The 17,929-nt window shown below is 50.7% G+C and overlaps 1 protein-coding gene across 1 annotated transcript; it reads left to right on the forward strand.

Annotated features, from left to right (window-relative positions):
• Window positions 1–16,336: 16,336 nt before the first annotated feature.
• LOC137519317 (piggyBac transposable element-derived protein 4-like) lies at window positions 16,337–17,728 on the forward strand. Its single transcript, XM_068238264.1, has one exon. The coding sequence runs from the start codon at window positions 16,337–16,339 to the stop codon at window positions 17,726–17,728; it is 1,392 nt and encodes a 463-aa protein (XP_068094365.1).
• The last annotated feature ends 201 nt before the right edge of the window (window positions 17,729–17,929 follow it).

The following is a 17,929-nucleotide window of genomic DNA, read 5'->3' on the forward strand; positions in this document are numbered from 1 at the left end:
CATGGCGGCGGCTCTTCCGCGCTTCTTCACAGTACCCCCCCCCCCCCGAGGAGTGGACTCCGGACAACTCCTACCAGGTTTCTCGGGGTGTAAGGCGTGAAACTCCCTCCTTAATTCGTCCGCATGCATGCGACTCCCCGGTACCAATTGTCTCTCCTCAATGCCGTACCCTTTCCAATGTACGAGATATTGTACCGAGTTTTGTACAAAGCGTGAATCTAAAATCTTTTCTACCTCGTACTCAGGTTGGTCATCTACCAACACAGGAGAAGGAGGAGTGGGACCCACATGGACTGCTGGCTTAAGCAGGGATACGTGGAAGGACCTTACCCCACGCATGCTGGCGGGAAGATCAACGGAATAAGTAACGTTGTTGATCTTTTTAGCTACTGAAAATGGACCCACAAACCCGGGACCCAATTTATCCGAGGGCTGTCTCAGGGTCAAGTGACGTGTGGACACCCAGACCAAGTCTCCTGGCTGGAACTTCCACTCCAATGAGCGTCTCTTGTCAGCCTGACCCTTTTGACTCTGGAATGCCCTTTCCAGATTGCTCTTCACCGTCCCCCAGATGTCTTTAAATGCCCTCTGCCAGGCTTCCAGGGTTGGAAACAGAGAAGAGACAACTGGCAAGGGGGAGAATTTGGGCGATCTCCCCGTCACCACCTGAAACGGAGAAAATCCGGAGGAAAAATTTCTCAAATTATTTTGAGCAAATTCTGCGAAGGGCAAGAATCTGACCCAGTCCGCAACATAACATCTCAAGTATTGTTCTAAGGACTGATTTATCCTCTCAGTCTGGCCATTTGTCTGTGGGTGGTAGCCCGACGAGAATGACAGCTTCATGCCCATTAGATGGCAAAAAGCCTTCCAAAATCTGGAAACAAATTGGACTCCCCTGTCTGAGACTATGTTTTCTGGAATGCCGTGTAATCGGAAAATGTGAATGATGAATAACTCGGCCACTTCCTGAGCCGAGGGGAGTCCTTTTAAGGGCACAAAATGGGCCATTTTGCTAAAGCGGTCGACCACCACCCAAATGACCGACATGCCTTCAGATCCGGGAAGCTCATCCACAAAATCCATAGACAGGTGGGTCCATGGCTCACTCGGAGTGGGCAAAGGCTGCAAGGTACCGACAGGTGCCAGCCGGGAGGGTTTGCTTTTTGCAAATATCGCACACTTCCTAACATATTCTCTGCAATCCGCTGCCAAGGAAGGCCACCAGGCACATCTGGCCACCAGATCCTGTGTTCTAGATGCCCCAGGATGCCCAGCATTCCTGTGCCCATGGAACATCTCTAGAACCCGGAGACGAAAAGGTAGGGGAATGAACATAACCCCTGCGGGCTTCCCTTCCGGGATGTCTTGTTGGAATTGAACCAAAGTCTCCTTCAAATCTTCCCAAGTTCCAGTTGCTGCTAGTACCAACTTCTGGGGAACAATGGTCTCTGGAACGGAGGGCTGTGCTGTTTCTGGCTCGAAGTACCTAGATAAAGCATCTGCTTTAACATTTTTGCTACCCGGAGTGTATGTAATAATGAAACTGAACCTAGAGAAAAATAACGACCATCGAGCCTGACGGGGGCTCAACCTCTTACCCCCCTCGATGTATTCTAAGTTTTTGTGATCAGTGTAAACCGTGATCGTATGCTCTGCTCCCTCTAACCAATGTCGCCATTCCTCGAAAGCCAATTTAATGGCCAGGAGCTCCCTGTTGCCTATATCGCAGTTCCTCTCTGCTGGGGAGAATCTACGAGAGAAGTAAGCACACGGGTGCATTCTACCCTGCAAGCCTGATCGCTGAGACAGCACAGCCCCCACTCCGACCTCTGAAGCATCTACTTCAACAATAAATTGGAAAAAGAGGTATCCACATGTCTGAGGATGGGTGCCGAACAGAATAGATCCTTCAGGGTGGAAAAAGCATGTAGAGCCTCAGGAGACCAGTGAGTGGTATCTGCCCCTTTTTTAGTGAGACTGGTAAGGGGAGAAATGACCGTGGAGTACCCCTTTATGAACCGCCTATAATAGTTAGCAAAACCGAGAAACCGCTGAAGAGACTTCAGCCCAACCGGCTGAGGCCATTCCAGAACAGCGGAGACCTTGGCAGGGTCCATAGACAGGCCCGTGGTGGAAATTATGTACCCCAGGAAGGCGACAGACGTTACTTCAAAAATACATTTTTCAAGTTTAGCGTATAAAGAGTTTTGCCTCAGTTTATTCAAAACAAATTTTACATGGGTCCTATGTTCAGAGAGGTTGTTGGAGAAAATAAGTATATCATCTAGGTAGACTAGAACAAATCTCCCCAACACCTCCCTGAAGACCTCGTTGATGAGTTCCTGTAAAACGGCCGGGGCATTACATAGCCCGAAGGGCATCACCAAGTACTTGTAATGCCCGTCCGGTGTATTAAAGGCCGTTTTCCACTCATCGCCCTTTCTTATGCGTATCAGGTTATACGCACCCCGCAAATCCAGCTTAGAAAAGATCTTAGCGTCGGTGATCTGTGTGAATAAATCGTCTATCAGAGGCAGCGGATAGCGATTCTTCACCGTAATCTTATTAAGACCCTGGTAATCAATGCAGGGCCGCAGGCCTCCGTCTTTTTTTTTTAACGAAAAAGAAACCTGCCTCAGCAGGCGACCGGGACGGGCGAATGAAACCCTTGGCCAAATTTTCACGGATGTAATCTTGCATGGCCAATTTTTCGGGCCCCGACAAATTGTACAAATGGCCCCGGGGGGGCACACACCCTGAACGAAGATCAATGGGACAGTCGAAAGGGTGATGTGGGGGTAACTTATCCGCTGCCTTGGGGCAAAATACGTCAGAATATTCCATATACTGTTCAGGAACCCAGTCCACCTGAACCCTGGTTTGGCCCAAAGTCACCCTCCCTAAACATTGCTGAAAACAACGATCTGACCAGAAAATTAATTGACCAGTGGCCCAATCAATGTGTGGGGAGTGCAGGTGTAGCCATGGCATGCCGAGTATAATTGTGGAGTTGGCCATATGTAACACAAAAAACTGTAACGTCTCCCAATGTAATACCCCTATGGTAACTCCTACCTCTGGTGTCAGAGTCAGGGAATGATTCCTCTGCAGAGGAGAATCATCCACTGCCGTAACCTGCACGGGTGGATCCACCGGCGTGAGCGGAACCCCTAATTTCTTAGCGAACTCGAAATCCATGAAATTTGCCGCGGAGCCTGAATCAATAAAGGCTTCCGTGACCTCGGTTTTATCTTCCCATGAAACTGTACAGGGAAGAAGCAACCGTCTTTCTTTTAGGGGCGTGAGTTGGGCGCCTAGGGTGTCACCCCTTACAACTCCTAGGCGGTAGCGTTTCCCGGCTTACTCTTATCCGGCTTAATGGGACAGTCTCGTACCCTATGTCCTCCCTCACCACAGTATAAACATAACTGTTCAGTCATTCTCCGTCTTCTCTCCACTTGGGTCAGCTTAGACCGACCGATCTGCATCGGCTTAGGTGGAGGCATGACTGGAGATGATGAGACCGAAGGAGATGGAGTTACCGGGGGTGCTGCGTAAGATGTTACCCTGACACGGTGACTGCCCCTAGTCTGTCTTTGATGACGTAGCCTACGGTCGATTCGAATGGCCGATGAGATGGCCTCATCGACTGTTTTGGGCTCGGGTTGGCTTAACATTAGGTCAGAGACCTCATCCGACAGCCCAGACAGGAAATAATCTAACAAGGCATAGGTATCAAACCTGGCCGTAACTGACCACCTACGAAATTCTGCCGCGTAATCTTCGACTGAGCCTTTGCCTTGCCGCAAAAGCTTGAGCTTCCGCTCAGAGGTCGCAGCAAGGTCTGGGTCATCGTATATTACTGCCATGGCTTTAAAGAATTCCTCTACTGAGGTCAGAGCTGTATCTGTAGGAGGCAGGTTGTATGCCCAGGACTGGGAGTCACCAGTTAACAAAGTTTTAATAAAAATGACCCGTTGGGTCTCAGTTCCCGAGGATCGGGGTCTCAACTCGAAATATGATAACACTCTACTCTTAAAATTTCGAAAGTCAGATTTGTGGCCGGAAAATATATCAGGTACGGGCATACGTATGTCATCACTAGGAGGGGATCGCACCGAATCAACTGACGTCTGGAGGGTTCGCACAGAGCCTGATAGGGCATCAATTAATGCTTTGTGCTGGCCCAGTGCTTGATGAATGTTATCCACCGAAGTGGCAAGCACATTCAGAGGGTCAGCGCTAGTGTTGGGCGAACAGTGTTCGCCACTGTTCGGGTTCTGCAGAACATCACCCTGTTCGGGTGATGTTCGAGTTCGGCCGAACACCTGACGGTGCTCGGCCAAACCGTTCGGCCATATGGCCGAACTAAGAGCGCATGGCCGAACGTTCCCCGAACGTTCGGCTAGCGCTGTGATTGGCCGAACGGGTCACGTGGTTCGGACCCGAACGCGCTCTGATTGGCCGAACTGTCACGTGGTTCGGGTAAATAAATACCCGAACCACGTCATATCTCCGCCATTTGTCTGTGGGTTTAGCTTTGGGTAGGCAGGCAGGGTAGTTCGCGCTCCAGCCACGCTAGCCAGGGTCCCCCCCAGTCATTGTGTGTCACTGCTGGGAACAGTAGTACACCGCTCGTTCAGCCACACTATATAGCATTCTGTGTACTGTTCTGTGTCTGCTGGGAACAGTGGTACACCGCTCGTTCAGCCACACTATATAGCATTCTGTGTACTGTTCTGTGTCTGCTGGGAACAGTGGTACACCGCTCGTTCAGCCACACTATATAGCATTCTGTGTACTGTTCTGTGTCTGCTGGGAACAGTAGTACACCGCTCGTTCAGCCACACTATATAGCATTCTGTGTACTGTTCTGTGTCTGCTGGGAACAGTAGTACACCGCTCGTTCAGCCACACTATATAGCATTCTGTGTACTGTTCTGTGTCTGCTGGGAACAGTAGTACACCGCTCGTTCAGCCACACTATATAGCATTCTGTGTACTGTTCTGTGTCTGCTGGGAACAGTAGTACACCGCTCGTTCAGCCACACTATATAGCATTCTGTGTACTGTTCTGTGTCTGCTGGGAACAGTGGTACACCGCTCGTTCAGCCACACTATATAGCATTCTGTGTACTGTTCTGTGTCTGCTGGGAACAGTAGTACACCGCTCGTTCAGCCACACTATATAGCATTCTGTGTACTGTTCTGTGTCTGCTGGGAACAGTAGTACACCGCTCGTTCAGCCACACTATATAGCATTCTGTGTACTGTTCTGTGTCTGCTGGGAACAGTAGTACACCGCTCGTTCAGCCACACTATATAGCATTCTGTGTACTGTTCTGTGTCTGCTGGGAATAGTGGTACACCGCTCGTTCAGCCACACTATATAGCATTCTGTGTACTGTTCTGTGTCTGCTGGGAACAGTGGTACACCGCTCGTTCAGCCACACTATATAGCATTCTGTGTACTGTTCTGTGTCTGCTGGGAATAGTGGTACACCGCTCGTTCGCCACTGTATAGCATTGTGCTCTGTGTCGCTGCTGGGAATAGTGGTACACCGCTCACCCGTCACTGTATAGCATTGTGCTCTGTGTCGCTGCTGGGAATAGTGGTACACCGCTCACCCGTCACTGTATAGCATTGTGCTCTGTGTCGCTGCTGGGAATAGTGGTACTGTATAGCATTTCTGTACTGCCACTGTACTGCTGCCAGTCAGCGTGTACTGTAAGGATAAGTGAAATGAGGAAGAAATCCGGTGAAAGAGGGAGGGGCAAGGGAAGAGGTGTTTCCCCTGACGGTTCACGTACAGGCCACAGGGGAGCACCCAAGAAAACCCACTCAATACCGCCCATGTTGTCCAGGACAACAACCCTCACAAATCCAAAAGAACAGGACCAGATAATTACTTGGATGACCTCTCAAGCGTCCAGCAGTGGGTTAAGCAGCACCAGCACATCACGCACGAGGTCCGAGTCCTCAGCCAGTTACAAGGAGCCAGTGGGCACAAAGCTGACACAACCGGCAGCGACACCACGCACACAACTGCCAGATAACCAGTCCGATGAATTACCTCAGGACACAATGGGGTATTCGCAGGAGCTATTCCCAGCCCAACAAACTTCCACCTTTCAAAGGTCAATGGAGGAACAGCCAGAAATGTTGTGCCTGGATTCACAACCGTTAACTGTGGGAAATGCACCGCGCACTGAAATACAAGGCGAGTCCGAAGAGGACTCGGAAACCCAAATCCCAGAGCAATTTGGGCAGGAGGGGTTGCAATTGCAGGAGGTCGGCCGACAAGATCTGGAAGACGACGTTGGAGTGTGCTGCGCAGAGGTTGTTGTGGGGAGCTCTACTCCACGGCGGTGGCCCACAATGACATATGACGAGTTTGAGGAGATGGAAGAGGAGGGTATGGACAATGTGGACAGAGACCCAGATTTTGTTTGTGAACGAGAACATCGCCGTCGTAGCAGCAGCACAGATGAGTCTGTTGAAGAACACACTGCTGCACGAGTTCGCCTTGTGCCACAAGGTAGGCGGCGCGCAATTTCAGGCACCACAAGCGTGGAAGTTCAAGTGAGAGGCAAAAGAGGAGCAAACAGAAATCGCCAGCAAGGAGGCAGGTGCTCCAAAGTCTGGGCTTTCTTTGAAGACTGCACTGAGGATGTTACCATGGCGATTTGCAAGGTGTGCAAGACCCGCCTGAGCAGGGGGAAAAATATTAACAACCTCTCCACCACCAGCATGAGCCGTCACATGCTATCCAAACATCCCACTCTTTGGGCAAACGCGTCAGGACAGGGTACCAGAAACAACACTGCCTCCCTTGGGTTCACCAGACTCACCACCAGACCCGCCTCAGCAGCAGCAGTAGCCCAGCCATTGCGTGGTTCACAACATTCACAAACATCAGACGACGCTGACACTGTCACTTTCCGGAGTAGTGCTCTTGAGGTCTCCCAGTGTTCATCAAACACAACAACCAACAGCCCTTCCGTGTGCAGCGCTACGGTTCAGTTGTCTGTGTCGGAGATGTTTGAGCGCAAGAGGAAATTGCCAGCAAATGACCCCCGGGCCGTGGCAGTAACAGCCAGCATAGCCAAGCTTCTGGCCTGCGAAATGCTGCCATATCGATTGGTGGAGACAAACAGCTTCAAGGGCATGATGTCAGTGGCCATCCCACGTTACGTGGTTCCCAGCCGCTACCACTTTGCACGCTCTGCAGTGCCTGAGTTGCATGAGCACGTGGTCAGCAAAATAACCCGAAGCTTGAAGAATGCCGTTGCCTGCAAGGTTCACCTCACCACTGACACCTGGACGAGTGCGTTCGGCCAGGGTCGATACATCTCCCTTACCGCGCACTGGGTGAACCTTGTGGAGCCTGGCAGCGATTCCTCACCTGCTACGGCACGGGTGTTGCCCACGCCACAAACAGCTGCACCGCCGTCCCTCCCACTGGATAACAGCAGCACCTACCTCTCTGACTCCTTCTCCTCCAACGCATCTCAAAGCTGTACCTCATCCGGAAACGCTAACCCAGCAGCAGTAGGATCGTGGAAGCAGTGCAGCACAGCTGTTGGCATGCGTCAGCAAGCGTTGCTGAAGCTAATCTGCCTTGGGGATAAGCAGCACACAGGGGAGGAAATTTGGAGGGGAATAAAGGAACAGACGGATTTGTGGCTGGCACCGCTGGACCTGAAACCGGGCATGGTTGTGTGTGATAATGGGAGTAATCTCATTCGCGCTTTAAGGTTGGCTAAGCTGACACACATCCCTTGCCTGGCGCACGTGATGAACCTAGTAGTTCAGCGGTTCCTGAGGACATACCCAGGCGTGCCCGATCTGCTGTTGAAGGTGCGTCGAGTGTCCAAACATTGTAGAAATTCCAGTACTGCTTCGGGGGCACTCGCCAAGATGCAGGAGCGCTTCAATCTCCCCCACCATCGCTTGCTGTGTGATGTCCCTACGCGCTGGAATTCTACGCTGCACATGCTAGCCCGCTTTTGCGAGCAGAAGAGTGCAGTGGTCCAGTACATGACGGCGCAGTACCGAGGCGCATCCGGCCAGCTGCCAAGCTTCTGTGGATCCGATTGGGCCAACATGTTGGACCTCTGCCAAGTCCTCCAAAATTTTGAGCAATCCACGTTGCTTGTGAGCAGTGACAACTCTTCAGTCAGCATTACCATACCACTGCTGTGTTTACTGAAGAGGTCGATGTTAAAAATCAAGGAAACAGCTGTCATGATGCAACTGGGGGAATCTGAAGGAGAAAACGATCAGCGTGATGGTACCAACATCAGGCCATCCGCCTCAGGGAACGCTGGCCCCAGCAGCTATGACGAAGAAGAGGAGGAGGAACAGCTGGAGTTGGAGCAGGAATTTCATGCCACCACTGACGAGGGCCAGAGCGGTGCACGTTGGACTTCCACAATTCAACGCGAATGGTCAGCAGAAGCAGACCAGGAGGAAGGTGACGACTATGATGCATCACAACAACTATCACAACGCTCACAAGAGGATGATGAGGATTCTGGTAGGACTCTGGCACACATGGCTCAATTCATGCTAGACTGCATTGAACGTGACCCACGCATTGTGCGCATTCTGGACAACACCAATTACTGGGTTTATACCCTTCTGGATCCACGGTACAAACACAATGTTCCAAAACTGCTTGAAGAAAGAGTCAGACAGGTCAAAATGGAAGAATACCAGCAGGCCCTTGTGGAGACTTTAGAGAGGAGATTGACATCCTCCCCCTCCTCTAGCCAGTTGTACGCAGACAGACTGACTTCCGCAAACCCAGGACGACCAGGAGGGCAGCAAACAACGCAAGCCGCAGCTAGTACCCAAAAGGGAATGGTATCGGCAGTGTCCTTGGAGTGGGAAAATTTTCTGACACCCATGCAGCCGCAGCCCACTGAACAGCAAGCGTGCAGATCCACCTCCAACACCGATCGCCTGGAGAAGATGGTCAAGGACTACATGTCAGATGGCGTAGCTGTGTCGAACCATCCATCTGCACCCTTCAACTATTGGGTATCGAAGCTAGACACCTGGCACGAACTGGCAATGTACGCAATAGAGGTGCTGGCTTGCCCGGCAGCCAGCGTTATGTCGGAACGCTGTTTCAGTGCTGCCGGAGGCATCGTCACAGATCGGCGTATCCGCCTCTCTACAGAAAATGCAGACCGTCTGACTCAAATTAAAATGAATCAATCCTGGATTGGAAATGACTACGCAACACTCCAGGACCCCAACCAAGTAACATGACCAATGAACATCTGGGATGGTGTTGCGTTTCCGGGCCCTGTTTATTGAACCTCTCATCTGTATTACATTTATGACTGCATGGCGGCAAAAAGCATTGCTGCTATATCCGCACGCTTTTTGTCCACATGCAAGGCCTGGGTTGTTGTGTCTCACAAAGCGTGGCCTTCTCCTCCTGCGCCTGCTCCTGTTCCATCACGTCTGCTGCTGCTGGGTTAGCGTTGCCGCGTGGTCCCTGTTTATTGAACCACTTATCTTTATTACATTTATGACTGCATGGCGGTACAAAGCATGCTATCCGCACGCTTCTTGCCCTCATGCAAGGCCTGGGTTGTTGTGTCTCACAAAGCGTGGCCTTCTCCTCCTGCGCCTGCTCCTGTTCCATCACGTCTGCTGCTGCTGGGTTAGCGTTGCCGCGTGGTCCCTGTTTATTGAACCACTTATCTTTATTACATTTATGACTGCATGGCGGTACAAAGCATGCTATCCGCACGCTTCTTGCCCTCATGCAAGGCCTGGGTTGTTGTGTCTCACAAAGCGTGGCCTTCTCCTCCTGCGCCTCCTCCTGTTCCATCACGTCTGCTGCTGCTGGGTTAGCGTTGCCGCGTGGTCCCTGTTTATTGAACCACTTATCTTTATTACATTTATGACTGCATGGCGGTACAAAGCATGCTATCCGCACGCTTCTTGCCCTCATGCAAGGCCTGGGTTGTTGTGTCTCACAAAGCTTGGCCTTCTCCTCCTGCGCCTGCTCCTGTTCCATCACGTCTGCTGCTGCTGGGTTAGCGTTGCCGCGTGGTCCCTGTTTATTGAACCACTTATCTTTATTACATTTATGACTGCATGGCGGTACAAAGCCTGCTATCCGCACGCTTCTTGCCCTCATGCAAGGCCGGGGTTGTTGTGTCTCACAAAGCGTGGCCTTCTTCTCCTCCTGCGCCACCCTCCTCCTGTTCCATCACGTGTGCTGCTGCTGGGTTAGCGTTACCGGTCCCTTTTCCTGGAACCTCTTATATGTATTACATTTATGACTGCATGCCGACAAAAAACATGTTACCTGTGCAAAGAAAACAGACATTTCCCGCATTTAAAAGACAGTTTTCCCTTTGAAACTTTAAAATCGATTTTCTCAAAAACTATAAGCTCTTTTTGCTAATTTTTTTTTCCTCTTGTACCCACTCCCAAGGTGCACATACCCTGTAAATTTGGGGTATGTAGCATGCAAGGAGGCTTTACAAACCACAAAAGTTCGGGTCCCCATTGACTTCCATTATGTTCGGAGTTCGGGTCGAACACCCGAACATCGCGGCCATGTTCGGCCTGTTCGGCCCGAACCCGAACATCTAGATGTTCGCCCAACACTAGTCAGCGCGTGCGTCCATCTGTCTTTTGGTCTGGCGTTCTGTAACGATCGGTGAAGCACAGAGAAGATCTGATTACCGGTGATCTGCAGTATTACGGGGAATACAGATGTATACAAGATTATAAGTGATCTGCAGTATCACCGATAATCCGATATACCAGCTAACCTCTGTTCACCTGAGTAGAGTGTAGTGTTTGGGTGTAACAGTAACACTAAGAGGACTAGGTCTCAGTGCAGTAAGGAGTGCTGCACGGATTCCTTCCGAAGACCTGAACCCTCCAAGGCGGGAGGAGTCAGGCTGACAGTAGGAAGGATAGTCTGAAAGTGACACTCTGGAGGAAGTGTCACTAACAGGACAGGGAACCGCCTCCAATAGAAAGGTCAGTTCTCGAGGTCGGACAAGCCAGGTCGTTAACACACGGACAGATAAGGTACAAATACAGTAGGCGGAGGCGGAGTCTAAAGTACAGGCAGGGTTCGGCAACAGGGTATCAGAAATATCAAGGTACAAGATCAGGAGGCAGAAGCAGAGTCTAAGGATGAGCCGGGGTTCGGCAACAGAGTATCAGAAATATCAAGGTACAAGATCAGAGTTCAGGAGGATAGTCAGGCAGGCAAAAAGTCATAACAGATAATCACAATCAAACTAGTACTTTAGCTATCAACAGAATCTAGCTAAGTGTAGGATTACAGCTCCAGCTGGTCCCGGCACACTTAAGGATCTGACTACAGGTCTGAGTGCTCCCACGTAAGTGTTCGCAACGCCAGACAACCAGCAACTGAACAGCCAGCAGTATATATACACAATCCCCCTCCAGCACCTCCCTAAGTGCTGGACCAATGAGGAGTGGAGCCAGAGTCAGCTGACCAGCCTGGTCAGCTGACTCATTTCTGGCCGTCATATTTACCATGCCTGAGTGCTCGCGCGCGCGTCACTCTAAACCTAGAGGGACTATGTGTCCCAGCCACACCAGCACCGCTCTGCGGTGCCTCAGTAATGGGGCCATGCGCGCTAACTGCCGCGTCCAACATGCCCTGCACGGGGACAGCCGCCTCAGACTGAGTGGAGGAGGCTGCCTCCCCGCGCTCTGCCCCGCCGTGCGCGGAAAGAGCGGCCTGCCACTGACTCATGGCGGCGGCTCTTCCGCGCTACTTCACAGTACCCCCCCCCCCCCCCCCCGAGGAGTGGACTCTGGACGACTCCTACCAGGTTTCTCAGGGTGTAAGGCGTGAAACTCCCTCCTTAATTCGTCCGCATTCATGCGACTCCCCAGTACCCATTGTCTCTCCTCAATGCCGTACCCTTTCCAATGTACGAGATATTGTACCGAGTTTTGTACAAAGCGTGAATCTAAAATCTTTTCTACCTCGTACTCAGGTTGGTCATCTACCAACACAGGAGGAGGAGGAGTGGGACCCACATGGACTGCTGGCTTAAGCAGGGATACGTGGAAGGACCTTACCCCACGCATGCTGGCGGAAAGATCAACGGAATAAGTAACGTTGTTGATCTTTTTAGCTACTGAAAATGGACCCACAAACCTGGGACCCAATTTATCCGAGGGCTTTCTCAGGGTCAAGTGACGTGTGGACACCCAGACCAAGTCTCCTGGCTGGAACTTCCACTCCAATGAGCGTCTCTTGTCAGCCTGACCCTTTTGACTCTGGAATGCCCTTTCCAGATTGCTCTTCATCGTCCCCCAGATGTCTTTAAATGCCCTCTGCCAGGCTTCCAGGGTTGGAAACGGAGAAGAGACAACTGGCAAGGGGGAGAATTTGGGCGATCTCCCCGTCACCACCTGAAACTGAGAAAATCCGGAGGAAGAATTTCTCAAATTATTTTGAGCAAATTCTGCGAAGGGCAAGAATCTGACCCAGTCCGCAACATAACATCTCAAGTATTGTTCTAAGGACTGATTTATCCTCTCAGTGTTCGCAACGCCAGACAACCAGCAACTGAACAGCCAGCAGTATATATACACAATCCCCCTCCAGCACCTCCCTAAGTGCTGGACCAATGAGGAGCCTGGTCAGCTGACTCATTTCTGGCCGTCATATTTACCCTGCCTGAGTGCGCGCGCGCGTGTCACTCTAAACCTAGAGGGACTATGTGTCCTAGCCACACCAGCACCGCTCTGCGGTGCCTCAGTAATGGGTCCATGTGCGTTAACCGCCGCGTCCACCGCGGCGGTTATTCCGCGCTCCGTCATGCCCTGCACGGGGACAGCCGCCTCAGACTGAGTGGAGGCGGCTGCCTCCCCGTGCTCTGCCCCGCCGTGCGCGGAAAGAGCCGCCTGCCGCTGACCCATGGCAGCGGCTCTTCCGCGCTTCTTCACAATCTGCATTTAAAGGGGGCTTAGATGCTTTCTTTACGTTGAAAGACATCCATGGCTACAATTACTAGGTAATGCCTAATGATGTTGATCCAGGGATTTTATCTGATTGCCATCTGGAGTCGGGAAGGAATTTTTCCCTTTTGGGGCTAATTGGACCATGCCTTGTAAGGGTTTTTTCGCCTTCCTCTGGATCAACAGGGATATGTGAGGGAGCAGGCTGGAGTTGTACATGGAAAACCACTTGCGACCTGCCGACGCCTATCGGCGATAGGCGGTCGTTAAGTGGTTAAGTAGAAGAATATCAGTAATTTTTCTGATATTCTACTAAAGTCAATTCCACGTGCCCTTTTTCTAGGCTCCTTTTTTACATGTATGCGTGTTGTGAATTCATATTAGTGACTGCTGTAATACCTGTTAGATTACAATTTACATATGAACAACTGATCTTTATTATTCAAATAAGCAATGTTTTTCTTTTACAAACACTCAATAAATATCATATCTTTCTCCACAGGCTCGTAATAGACGTAGTCGGGTGTTCACATTTACTGTGGAAGGTGTTGGACTGGTGACCATCTCAGACCCAGAAGGCGACTTGGGTCCAAAAAACCCACAAGTTGAATTTTTCATGAATGCGGAAGGAGTGCTGGACATAATTATTAACGCTGGTCCAGTACCATAGTAGAATCTGTAGAATCTTGGCTGCATGGTGACAGAGAGGACAACCTCATCACTACTGCGTTGTTCCTGACCAAGATCTGTTTCTCTTTTCTTCTATTGTTAGTTTATGTTCAATAAAATTATTTAGAAGAAAACCTGTGATGTATGGAATATGGTTACTTTTTTCTGTAGCTTTTAGTGGTCAGTAGTGTACAGAGTGGTTATAGTAGAGGTACATACACTGTCCATTTTACAACATCTCATACCGCTGTTTGTGTGTTATTTAGGGGCTAATGTTTTATTTAAGGAGTGAGGTCCTTGTTTGAGCACACGTACATTATTTGGCCACATCTATAAACAGCCATGAGTATTCTAAACTGTGCCCTCCATTGGTTACCAGAGGTGTCCTGGATGTTCTGGCATTCTAGTAATGCTTTAGATGAGAAAGAGACAAGTGCTAGTGAGGTGAAGATAAGGCCCTACCCTCATTACCTATGGCAGTATAGCATTGTGAGGGATAAGGAGTATAAGGCACTGGCAGTGCTGAACTAGTAAGCACTTGCACAAATCCGTGGTCATAGTGACATTAGATGACCTAAAAAGTCCACCTCCTGACACACATCTAAATACACCATCTGGTAACTCAGTATAAACGGTGTTCCAAAAATGGCCTTTTTTGTGTTAAATGAGGCTTTATAATTATTCTATTTGCAATCAGTTGATCACAGAGCTCATACACGGACAAAATAATCTCTGCCACTGAGGGCTGCACATGGCTAGGAAAACAATTGCACCAGGGGGAGGCTTTAAAGCATACCTGAAGTGACATGTGATGTGATGTGAAATAGCAATAAGTGGTACAGAGGTTGTGACTGCACTTGGGCCCTTGGGCCAGAGAGGCCCCAGGGCCCCTTCCCCAATCACAGTATCAGATCTTTATTGCTTCTGTGCTGGTAGTAACTACTTCTATAGATGCTTTGAATAGTAGTGATTGCTAACAAACTGTTCCCATCTCCTTCTTGCACTTCTGACACTGTGGTTGTCCTTGGCAGGTTTTAGTGCCCCGTATCAACTGTTAAGTATAGAACTCTTGGGGGACCCAATGTAAAACTCGCACTGGGGCCCACCACAGCTCCTTAGCTACGCCACTGGTGATGTGTAATGAGATAACTATGTGTATGTAGAATCCCAGTCCTACTGAGACTAGCATTATGGTCCTTTTTAATTTTTAATTTAGTGATGGTCAATCATGTCTAGGAAAACTCATGGAGAAGCATGTGATTTGTTTGATCAGCTGACAGATTTGCAAAGCTCTGATTTGCAGTTATCCCATCCTGCTTTAGCACATGATCATGACTAGCAAATCAGCCACTTACACTCTGTATCTATTACCTGATGACCAAACTGATCACATGCTTCTCCATGAGTCCTCCTAGACGTAACCATCACTATTCTGCAGTTGAGGGAGTCAGATGGCAGCCACAGCCATACGCAGACTGGCCGGGGGGACGGGAGGCAATTGCCCCCCTGGGCCGCCTCTTCCCCCTGTGTTATGGGCCGGGGGGTTTCTGGCCATGTGTTTAGCACAATAAAAGGAGGGGGGCTGACTTTGTTCCTACCTCTCCCTGGGCCCCCCGTCCTGTGTCCTCTGTCCGCAGATAGGACTAGGAGGCAGCCGCGGTAAATCAGTCACACCGTCTCCAGGCTGCAATGATCTGTCCTTCCATCCTCCGCGGCGGCCGCTCATTCTCCATCCACTTCCTGGTTCTGCGCATCTCGTGATTACACGCAAGGTGCAGAACTGAGGCAGCTCTAGAATGAGCGGGCGCTGTGGATGGAAAGACAGATCATTGGAGGCGGTGAGATTGAAACACCCTGCGGCTGCCTCGTATGCTGCCAGCAGGAATAATTATATGCCCAGCACACAGCGGCCACCGGTGGGGGGGGGGGGTGGAGCACTCTTTTTTATGTGGGGGGTTTAAAGTGTTTGAAAGTGCCTCTATGTGTGTGCATGTGTGAGGGGAGGATCGGAAGGCTGGCATCTCAGCACTCACAGTTGCGGAAGGGAGCTTTGAAGCAGCTCTGTGCCCAACACCCATGAGGGTAGGGGTTTAACCAGCCCGGATGCAGTGAGCGGTAATGACGAGCTGAGCTCGTCATCATGTAATAGCAGGGACTCACCAGCACGATCGGCGGCTCGTCTGCTACTCCCGCTGCATCTGTCGGCTCTCCCCGGCTTTCTCCTTCTCCCTCCTGGGCTCTATGCGTCCTGATCGCCGCATGGGGTAAGATGGCGATCCCCAGAGCTCTTTCCTCCCTCCTCCCTGTGATGCGGATCATGCGCCCCCTGCTGCGCATGAATGACATCAATTTGTGACTCATTACACACAATACAATGTAACCCAATCATTATACACTATTTCAAAATTGTTAGTAAATACACCTGATCACAGTATAAAAAGGGTGAGCTGTTACTGATTCTTCCTCTTTCAGAGTCACTGGTGTCCCATTGCTAGTCTGCTTGTCAGCTACTTTTGGTGATTGCTGTGCTTTGAGTGATTTTCCTGCCTTTGAATCATACAGTGTTGCAGTTTTGCTAGTCTTTCTAAAGACGCTGTGATTTCTGTGTGATTGCTTTTGCTGGAGTTTTTATTTTTTATTTTTTTGCCGTTGAACCCGTATCTTTTTTTTGGAGTCATGGCTTTGTCTTCCCGGAGGCGTCTATGTGACCAGGAGCTGATGGACGTCTTTGAGGATAGCGGCAGTGATGTCGAGTCGGTGGCGGAGGAATCTACCGACAGTGACGTTCCTGGGGACCTGTCATCAGAGACCGACGCCACAAGTTACACCGACATCGAGGAGCCAGTCGTTGTGCGCACATGGTGTGAGCTGGAGAGCCTGGACCAAGCTCCGCCGCCCAGGTTCCCTTTCACTGGGGTACCTGGGCAGAAGCGCAACTGCGACCACAACCCGCTGGCCTACCTGGAGCTCTTCCTGACCGAGGATATCATCCAGAGGATTGTAGAGGAGACCAACTGCTACGCAGCGCAGCAGCAGGGTGCTCCTCTCAGCAGGTTGTCCAGGACCAGGAGGTGGGAACCTGTCACCAGGGATGACATCTGGTTGTTCCTGGGCCTCATCTTCCTCCAGGGACTGGTCGGTAAGCCGCTGCAGAAGTGGTACTGGTCCACCAACCGGATGATTGCCACTCCGTTCTTCAGTTGTGTGATGCCGGAGTACCGATTCAGCCTCATCATGAAGTTCTTGCACTTCGCCAACAACCAGGACTTCGATGAGGCCACCCATCCTGCACCCAAGCTGAAGAAGATCTGGGACATCTACCAGATGATGGTAGGCAATTTCCGGGATGCCTACACACCAGATCGAGACGTCACCGTCGATGAAAGTCTCATGGCCTACAAGGGGAGACTCAGCTGGGTGCATTTCATCGCATCTAAAAGGGCCCGCTTTGGGATCAAATCCTTAATGCTTTGTGAGGCCAAGTCCGGGTACATCTGGAACTCTATCGTGTACACGGGCAAAGGCACGACGTTTGGTCCCCAGTTCAGTGAGTATGGGTTGGCTACCTCATCCGTGCTCACTCTCATTGAGCCGTTGCTGGATCAGGGGTACTGTCTTACGACGGACAACTTTTATACCTCCCCTGAACTTTGTGACTACCTGATCCAGCACAAGACGGATTGCTACGGCACGATTAGACCCAACTGGCGCCAACTTCCACCGGCCTTTTCTGCCAGGCGTTTGAAAAAGGGAGAAATCATTGCCTGGCAGAAGGGGAAAATGATGGCCCTGTGGTGGAAGGACAAGCGGGACGTGTGCATCCTCAGCACCGTGCACAATGCTGCTACCGTGCACACCACCACCAGAGGTAACAAGGAGGTGGACAAGCCTCAGGCTATAGTGGACTACAACAACCACACAATGGGGGGTGTGGACAGGGCTGATGCTGCCATGACCTTCTACTCAGCTGTCCGCAAGCAGCAAAAAAAAATACTACAAAAAAATTTTCAGGCACCTCCTGGAACAGTGCATGTAGAATGCCTATGTGCTGTTCAAACTGAACAGTGAAAGGGCCATTACGCACCACGACTTTATTTGGCAATTGTGCGAAAAAATTTACCTAAAACACCCCCCACCGGAGTCCAGTAGAGTGGGGCGCAGAGCCCTATACGTGGTAAACCTGGAGAGACTGACTGGACGCCACTTTCCAGAGTTCTTGCCCCCGACCGCACAAAAGAATCAACCTACAAAAAGGTGTGTGGTCTGCTG

This window comes from Hyperolius riggenbachi, chromosome 5, assembly GCF_040937935.1.
Source record: "Hyperolius riggenbachi isolate aHypRig1 chromosome 5, aHypRig1.pri, whole genome shotgun sequence".
Classification (NCBI taxonomy): domain Eukaryota; kingdom Metazoa; phylum Chordata; class Amphibia; order Anura; family Hyperoliidae; genus Hyperolius; species Hyperolius riggenbachi.